The sequence below is a fragment of the Octopus bimaculoides genome, chromosome 6, assembly GCF_046866305.1.
Source record: "Octopus bimaculoides isolate indiv1 chromosome 6, ASM4686630v1, whole genome shotgun sequence".
In the NCBI taxonomy this organism is placed as follows: domain Eukaryota; kingdom Metazoa; phylum Mollusca; class Cephalopoda; order Octopoda; family Octopodidae; genus Octopus; species Octopus bimaculoides.
The window spans coordinates 10,097,514-10,107,477 of NC_142933.1; the positions used below are offsets into that span (position 1 = coordinate 10,097,514).

Below are 9,964 nucleotides of genomic sequence, written 5' to 3' on the forward strand. Positions count from 1 at the left end.
TATTAGGAAGATTTGGTTGATATTTCTAGCAGGTCCAGTAAAACGTGTAGTCTCCCTACTTAGCATGCTATGTGATCTTTGTGTTCTTCTTCCTGATTGCTATCGTAATGTTTCGTAGTTGCAGTTGTACCAAAAATTCATTTCTTTGAAAATTGATTTTTTGTTAGAATTGTGCGCAACTCATGCATTTCTTTTATAACTTTTCCCGCCAGAGATTGAACCAGGGATTCGCGTTTTTTTTTTCATTTATTTGTTTATTTATTTACTTAGTGGTACTGAAATGGAACTGGTGGAGATACAAAACTACTGCATGAAGCAGAAGAGCTCGCATGCAATTTGTCAAATGCTGTGTGACCGGTAATGCTCTATCAAGTTGATTCTGGTTCGAATCACGTTTTCGCCATTATATTTTGTTGTTATACATTATAATTGGCATTTTCGAAGTCTTGCACCTAATTACAAGCGCAAAAGAGCTGTTAAAACCAAATTCAGTTTATTTGACGAAGTTTCAGGATTTTTGTCGCGCAACAACGACCTAGTTACTGGCACATAGATTACTTTTCTACGTATATTATACTTTCCATATGAATATATTTTTATGTATGTATACATGGGTATATGAGCGTATATTCATATAACTATGAATGTATCTATCTGTATACATGACTACATATGTGTATGAATATATTCCAATGTGTAATCGCGATTGTAACGTTGTGTTCATGGCTGTTTATACGGTTATTCATGTGATGTTCAGATTGACGTTTGTCCCTGCTCCACTTTTGTCTGCTTTTGTAACAACGCTTTCAGAATATATCTAAAATCTCTGTAGCGTAGTTCATCTGTGCAACAACAACAGAAATATTGTCTAATATATCATGTTTTAATGATAGCCAACAGAAGCAGGAAGAAAAAACAATATAAATGAACGAAAAAAATGTAAAAAGTGTTACATTAAAATATCGCTTTCAATTTTTGGTCTTGGAACTCAGTTAGTAAAGAATGCAGCTAAGCATTTTGTCCAGCTCGTCTTATCATCTGGTAATATCGATATATAAAAATGTTGTAATCCAGCAATGCAAAAAAGGAGAAAGGAAATTGAAGGTGTTTAATGTTAGCCGACCGATGACAATCTCTGAAAGTCAATCTTGGAAAATCAAAGTCAACCAGCAGAAATGAAGCAAACTATCTGGGCGTCTGAACACAAACCGAAAGCAAAACAGAAAAACGGAAAAGAAAAATAAAAAATAAAAGGAAAGACCCAGGAACTATATTAATAAACTATTTACAAACTTTCAAATATTTGCAATGAAAGTGTATCTGTGACCAGGTCACCTTTGTACGATGGAAACTATTACACAAGGCGGCGAACTGGCAGAAACTTTAGCACGCCGGGCGAAATGCTTAGCGGTATTTTGTCTGTCTTTATGTTCTGAGTTCAAATTCTGCCGAGGTCGACTTTGCCTTTCATCCTTTCGGGGTCGATAAATTAAGTGGAGTCGGTGTAATCGACTTAATCTCTTTGTGTGTCCTTGTTTGTCCCGTCTCTGTTTAGACCCTTGTGGGCAATAAAGAAGTAAGGAAACTATGACACATGAGATAATTTTAAGGAGAATTAATATAATTGCTTCAATTTCAACACTACATGTTGGATCACATTTTCATTACAAAATCCGAGAACACTGATAGGATTTAAGCAATTTCATGACACGGTTTGAAAGAATTTCGACGGAATTCATTATATCACAAACGGGATTTTGCAGATCCCAACATTAATGCAATTTAGTGGGATCAACTGATGTGATTTTATTACCCTGATGGCCTCAACATGATTTAACGTGAATGTTTAATCTTTGAAATTACGACCAACTTTGTAGCTGTTTATGCAGTCAGTCGAAGAATATGTTACCTGTAATAACTGCTGAAGCTGAAATACCCGTAGTTGCAATTTGATAGAACTGGTGTAACTCACTCTATTGTAACATGGAAATTAAGCAATCCAAATTCTATAAATTGTTTATGCTTGCTTCTTGATTGCTTCATGATCTTGCTTGATGGGGCTGGGGTCATTCCAGGTTAGTTGTCACAGGCGTTATCATGCGTAGAGCCGACTACGTTCGCCAGTGCTCTCCGTAATTTGTTTATGCACGAAATTATACATTACGTCAATCATTTTTTTTTCCTGAGTAATGTCGATGTCTTTCGAGTTAGGAATCAAAGAAACCACCGATACACTTTCGAACACGGATCTAACGGTGAACAATTTTCAAAGAAATGAATTGAACATATCGGCAAACAGTTTTAAGGAAACGGGTGGTATGCAGTTTGTTGTTTCTGTAAAGTATTGGACTGTCAGATAAATTCGTTCGTTTCCAATGTTAATTAAATTTACACGTAACTTTCGTTTACTGGTTTTGAAATTTCAATCAATTTAAGTGAATTTTACCTCTTTTCAGACAAATGACGTTGGAAAAATACAAAAGAATTTATCTGGCAATCCAATATAATGATTCAGGTAAAACCTTATACCAGAGACTTATAATCAAGATCGTCCTGTCTGTGATGATCTGATTTCTATTTCAGACATAATTTATCGAAGAACACATAATCCAATTTGCTGTACATTTTTTTTAAATAGGAGTATATGATTAAAGAATGTTGACTTTCGCAGATCAGTTCATGGTGCGTTAAGGCAAACTGAGCTCGTGAGATACAGGTCTACGCACAAGATGGTGTCCATATGCATGGTTAAAGGAAATACGAAGTTACGATCTGAAAAACTCGCTGAAAATAATGAACCTTACTTCATGCTTATCTGTTGTGTGGAGAGCGTGTGCTTGTTCTGGGCTCAGAAGTGACCTTTAACAACATGTGGTCTGGTGGAAATCTACATGGATCTCCAGGGTGTGATAAGCCACTCAGAATAGACTGCACGATTATCTCGGATGTATACCTCGTTGTGAGAGCGGAAAGGAAGTAAATCAGACTGGTTACGCAGGCTGGAAATCTCAATTAATACTTGTGTTGTAGACAAACCACTTAACAGACTTCCGTCCTGAAGAAGAAAAGAGAATAAAGAGAAAGTGCGTTGCTGCAGAAGCAAAAGAGGAGCGACTACGGCTGAACCAAGGGAGTGACAAACGAGGGAAAGATGGCCTTAGTTCCTATTTCCGTTAAAATTCTACTGCTTATCCACGCGCCCAATAATAGTCAACGATAATACAACCTCAGTAACTATGCATCAAATATCTGTAATAATTATTCAGCACTATTATTTTGCACAACCTATTTTATTCTCGTTTTACCTGTGTATAACCGTTACTATAAATCCAAATGGAACGCTTGAAGAAAGAGAGAACAAACGATACAAGCGAAATTTTGAGAAGGGACAAAGACAGGAAATACGAGGGCCTTTATTATTACATCTACGGATAAGAAAAGAGAATATGAACAAACACCAACGTGCAGCGTATCCATAGCTCTAAAACGGAAATGAACAGAGAGACGCAGAGATGGTTGTGTGGTTAAGAAATTTGATTTACAGTTGTGTAGTCTCGGGTTCAGTCCTAAAACCATGCAGTTGGAAAACGAACTTCTAAACCATCCTGCCATCTATGCGCTTTGCAAGTGAATAACAAAAATGTCCGTCATTTCAAGGGAAAGAACCGTTATTATAACTGTGAAGTTACTTTGCTTGATTTGTTGTAAGAGTTAAAACATAGATTACGCGGATGTTATTGTTATAAAATTAAAAATACAATAGACAGAGACAGGCCTGGCTGTGTGGCAAGAAGCTTGCTTCTTAATCACATGGTTTCGGGTTCAGTTCCACTGCGTTGTACCTTGGTAGATTTTCTGTTCTTTATTCTGGAACACGCGGCTATAAACAAAATATTATACGTGCTTCTATATATCATGCAAAGCATTATAACTTCCCTCAACATCAACCATCAGCACAATACCCCAGTAGGCCACTGTGACGTAATAATAGAGTCGACCACTGAAGTATGAGCGACAAAGTATATGCAGAGGGTGATCACCAGCCTCATATTTGAATGTTAATATTGTTTAAATGATTGGCTTTTCGTAGGAATTACTTTTGCAACAATATTAAGGAAATACGGAATATAATGAGATTTTATTTGTGGTTCTTTACTAACAGATGCATACATTTGCGGTAACATTGTTCCTCCTTGTCCTTCCCAAAATCGTTATGAAAACTGTACTCGGTAAGTTTCAATATTCTTACGTTTTCATGTATTGCGCCGAACACGCTGGATATACACGATCCTGATATAACCTCCTTAAAAATTCTATTTCTTTTCATGCCACATGTAAAATACGTTTTTGTCATATCCATGACATTTTTCATCCCTCTTAGTTGCAGGTCGGTAAACTTCTTATATAATTGAACATTTCAAGGAATAGTTGATAACCTATCAATCCCCATCACATAAATTTCTAAAATAAAATTAAGAAACAATTTCTTTGTTCTTTTGTCTCACTACCACGTTATAATAAAAGATATTTAAAGAAAATGAATGAAAATACTAAGCGAATTTAAAAGGACAATACATTAAAAATTTACTTACATGACATTGATATAGTCGAAATGTTTAAAGTGAATTGTTGTTGGCACTCCGTCGCTTACGACGTCGAGGGTTCCAGTTGATTCGATCAACGGAACAGCCTGCTCGTGAAATTAACGTGCAACTGGCTGAGCACTCCACAGACACGTGTACCCTTAACGTAGTTCTCGGAGATATTCAGCGTGACACAGTGTGACACGGCTGACCCTTTGAATTACAGGCACAACGGAAACAGGAAGTAAGAGTGAGAGAAAGTTGTGGTGAAAGAGTACAACAGGGTTCGCCACCATCCCCTGTCGGAGCCTTGTGGAGCTTTAGGTGTTTTCGCTCAATAAACATTCACAACGCCCGGTATGGCAATCGAAACCACGATCCTATGACCGCGAGTCCGCTGCCCTAACAACTGGGCCATTGCGCCTCCACTGATAATAAAGATAAGGCGTCAATATTGGCTGCTCTGCTGGCCTCTGCTGGCCTCTGCTCATGAGCGCTTTCGTCATGCACACGATGACGACATTTACTAAGATCTAACATTCAGATATCATAATTGGGGGAATTTAATTCAAGCAGAATCTATACTAAACCATATAAACTAAACCACTAATCCACCTCGTCAAAAAGGAAAATAACCTATTTTTTTTAGCCTTCATAAATGTATTTCCTTTACAGATTGTAGCGACTGTTTCTATGAAGCAAAATGCTTTTGTAGCGGGCAACATACGCGCGTACAACAATCAATGGACGCATGTGACGAAATATCATGTCTCAACGATGACATGAAAACGATGAGAAGCTGTAAGTAAAAATCAGTAATTAATATATATATATATATATATACTTTCTTCACATTTTTCATATCAGACGAGTTAGCTATTGGTTATGTTCTTATGCGTGAATACTTAAATAGTTAATGAAGAATGTGACTTATGCTACCAGCTTTTAGGTTCGTTCTTGTAGCGTGTTCTAATTTTATGAACGAAAATATATTGATCTTGCTTTGTAATCATTCCTAGCACACAGGGAATTAATTATGGATGTAAGTGGATTAAATTACGATGAGGATAACAGATGTACAGAAAAACGACAAAGACAGCTAAGGGAACAACAAGCATGTATATTAGTTTGACGTTCGGGAAGAATAGAAAAGCATTTGACGTTTCGAGCATTCGCGCTTTGACAGAAAGTGAGAGGAAAAAATCGAGAGAGAGAAAATGTATTGGTATTATCGGTGTAACGACGAAAAAAGATATATATATATATATATATGTCTCTCTCTCTCTCTCTCTCTCTCTCTCTCTCTCTCTCTCTCTCTCTGTATATATATATATATATATATATATATATATATATATATATATATATATATATATATATATAAAAGAGAAAAGCAACTAGGTTTAAATCTTTGAGCGAGAAATATGTTAGCAGTGCTGTTCAGTAAAGTCTCTTTGCCAACACAACGTGACAATCTTACGTAGGACAGTGTTACCACATTTTAGCTCCAAGAAAACATCTTTCGCAGATTGCTGTCAACACATAATCTGTGTCCGTATACTATGAGAAAGTATGTTCTATTCTCATTCATTTAAGTTTTTTCATTTACGCGTTTCAGTTATTAGACTGCGGCCATGCTAGAGCACGGTCTTGAATTTTTAGTCGACTTAATCGGCTGTATTACTTATTTCTTTAGCAGGATACTTATTTTATCGGTTTCTTTCATCGAACCGCTAAGTTACAGGGACGCAAGTACACCAACACCGGTTGCTATCAACAACATCGGTTGTAAACACACAAACACCGGTTGGGTTTGGGAGAAGACACACACACACACATACACACACACACACACACACACACACACGTACACACATAGATTTATAAACACGTATATATACGACAGGCTTCTTTCAGTTTCCATCTACCAAATCCCCTCACAAGTCTTTGATCGGCCTGAGCACTACAGTAGAAGAAATTTGCCCAAGGTGCCACGCAGTAGGAGCGAACCCAGAACCACGTGGTTGGAAAGCAAGCTTCTTACCTCACAAGCATGCCTGCACCTATGATACACGAACACAAACGTATATATATACATATATACATAACACTTAGATATATATATACATATATACATAACACTTAGATATATATATACATATATACATAACACTTAGATAAAACTTAGATATGTTTCGACCAAAGATTGGTCCAGGCCATGTCTAACTTAAAAGCACCACCTGATAGGATTATCTAAATCCTTTTACAGTCAAGTTTTGTCTATGGTCCATTCAAGTAGTGAGTTCTTATTGAGTGAGTTGTATCCAGGTATGGGTGGTTTGTCTGGTACTCTTTGAAGAAAGCTGTCTAGACTCCGTTTAAAACTGATAGGATCCTTTTCCTCTTTTATCTGTTTCGGGACAATGTTAAACAGGGCAGGGCCTGTTGAGGAAAAGAAATTATGCCGCGGTGTACCTATACGTTGTGATCCTGAATTGGGCAGGGGACGTATGGCCCGTGGTCCCAGCCTTGGATGAACCTCGAAACTAATGTTCAGGTCGTTTGGGCAATGCTGGCGGTATATTTTCCACATCGTACAAATGATGTACCGCTCGCGGTGGCGCTGGAGAAAGTAGAGCTTCAAGGCTTTAAGGCGGTCCCAGTAATCAAGATCAGTCATGCCTTCAATTCGTTTGGTGAGTGCCCTCTGGGGTGATTCAATCCTCGAGATGTTTTGCTTTGTATGGGGAGACCACAAGGGGCAGCAATATTCGAGGTGTGGTCGTACGAAGGAGGAGAAAAGCGGAATATATATATATATATATATATATATATATATATATATATATATATATATATATGTATGTATGTATAGATATATAGGGCAGGGAATCGTCAATTAGTAATAAAATTAATAATTAACAATTTTGCCGAGTAGCTCAGTATGAAAAAACCTTTATCGGTAAAACCATTTATAATCATAAATATACAGGGATTAGCAGGAGCGTGCTTCTCCAACATACTGAGAATTCAGAAATAGCAGTCAAAGAACTACTGATTTCAAACTACAAATTTTTTCTCTAACGGATGGCGATATTTATGGCACACACAGAACAAAAAACAGAAGAGAAGAGTAAAAACAAACCTGCCTTTAGTTAATTGGGTACGACATTTACTTCATACCCTTAACCGTGAAACGTCGTACCCAATTAACTAAAGGCAGGTTTGTTTTTACTCTTCTCTTCTGTTTTCCGTTCTGTGTGTGCTATTTCTGAATTCTCAGTATGTTGGAGAAGCAGGCTCCTGTTAATCCCTGTATATTTAATATATATATATATATATATATATATATATATATAAAATTAAATTAAAACAGGGTAAAAAATCAGATATTAATTAATATCGATTTATTACCAGGAAGCCACCACATTGAAAGAATCAGAGAGATTCAGAAAGAATATCTTAGATCTCAGTGTGTATGTGTATATATAACGGCGACCACTACGTAGACACTTAATGTGCTATAAGAAGATCACGTGTAATGTGTCTGCTAACACCTAATGGTCCCATTAGGTCTTAGTAGACACATTACATGTGACCTTCTTCTAGCACATTAACTGTCCACGTAGTGGTCGCCGTTATATATACATATATATATATATATATATATGTATATATATATATATATATATATATATATATATATATATATATATATATATATATATATATATATATATATATGCATACATACAATTACATTATTTTCAGTTTGCAAAGACCATGCAGGACAATGTTTGAGCTCTGAAGAATTTGCGTTTGGTACCTATAACTTTCGTTGTGTAACACTTTACTGCCAAATGGCAGCAGACGAAGCAGGTGTCGTAAAGTATGATCAAAGTAAGTTGCTTCGAATATTTTATTCTTCTCTCGTTTTACCTAATTTTTTTTTTGTCTATTCAATAAATGGAGTAGAGATTATTTGCCAACATAACATGGCAGTCTCGGTTTAGGAAGAATGTTGATGTAATTGGTCCAGGCTATGTCTAACTCAATAGCACCAGGAGACATCGTCTCCCGCTGGCGATACGACATGATCTGTGTCCTTATATTTTCAAAGAAAGGAATCTAGCACCCCCACTCAGCTCAAACAATATGTGTAATGCGATTTCTAAGTGGGGGTGATAGATTCATTTTGTTCGAAAATATAAAGACACAGATGGTGTCGTATCGCCAGCTGGAGACGATGTCATCTGGGGTTAAATTACAGCAACATTCGTCCTAAACCAGGACTGCCGTGTTATGTTGGCAAATAATCTTTACACCAAAGTAGTGTTGCTGAATATCTCTTAGTGAGATTTGCAAATAGTAATTTTCTATACAATAAATGTTTATAATATATATGGTATCAACAGGGGCAGCGGTAGCGGTGAGGGTGGTGGTGGCAGTGGTGGTGGCAGTGGTGGTGGTGGTGGTGGTGGTGTTTGTTATTGTGATGAAACGAGTAGCAACTTTTGTGAATATATTGTCGTATTTTAATGATAATATTGCTTTCTATACTTCACCTATATATTTTAATCCAGGCATACTACTAATGTTCAGAAATTTCTAAGAATTTTATAGGAGTTACTATTTTTTTCCAAAATCAAATAAAAATTCGATGCAATTTTCTATTAACAAATAATATTTTCTGTTCCAGCTTGCAGAGTAGATCATAATTTTGCGGAGGATGACTACGAGGTCTATAAGGGACGAGTTGAATGTTAAATGAAAATTTCATGTTTAGTATTCTTTAATCTCTATACTATTAACAGAATAAATATGAATAAAGTATAATGAGGTTTGGAAATCAGTGTTATATACATGCTACTAATATTGACTTTTGACTTACTCTTTCTTGCTATTATACATGTACAGTCTTCTGTTTAAACGTGAAAGTACGCTGTATTTTTTTTTATACTGATCGCACAATCTAGCAATTGTATACGAATATCTACACACTAACATATTAGCACATACGTACATTTTCGTACGTATACATGCGTATATATGTATGTCTGTATGTATATATATATATATATATATATATATATATATATATATATATATATATATATATATATATATATATATATATATATATATATATATATATATATATATATATATATATATATATATATATATATATATATATATATACATATATAAAGAGAGAGAATGTGAGAGAGAGAGAGTTAGGTGTGATGTGGAGAAACTGAATATTGAGAAAAAAGTCGTTACAATTTTGGAAAGAAATCCTTTTATTTCTTCATTATTAATCGCGCTTTCGTTCCTTTCTGGAACTTGTCAAATAAAATTTTGTGAATGTACAAACAGCT

At 35.7% G+C, this 9,964-nt stretch overlaps 1 protein-coding gene across 2 annotated transcripts in view; it reads left to right on the plus strand.

The window, feature by feature from the left end:
* Positions 1 to 9,456, plus strand: part of LOC128248059 (uncharacterized) — a 10,035-nt gene extending 579 nt beyond the window's left edge. The window contains exons 2-6 of one of the 2 annotated variants that reach the window (XM_089353257.1): positions 2,457 to 2,515; positions 4,163 to 4,229; positions 5,259 to 5,384; positions 8,355 to 8,483; positions 9,283 to 9,456. In XM_089353257.1, coding sequence (XP_089209383.1) covers positions 2,507 to 2,515; positions 4,163 to 4,229; positions 5,259 to 5,384; positions 8,355 to 8,483; positions 9,283 to 9,350 — 399 coding nt within the window. In that variant the 5' untranslated portion in view covers positions 2,457 to 2,506 and the 3' untranslated portion in view covers positions 9,351 to 9,456. The remainder of the gene's footprint in view (positions 1 to 2,456; positions 2,516 to 4,162; positions 4,230 to 5,258; positions 5,385 to 8,354; positions 8,484 to 9,282) is intronic. The other variant, XM_089353258.1, reaches the window with a different exon arrangement.
* The last annotated feature ends 508 nt before the right edge of the window (positions 9,457 to 9,964 follow it).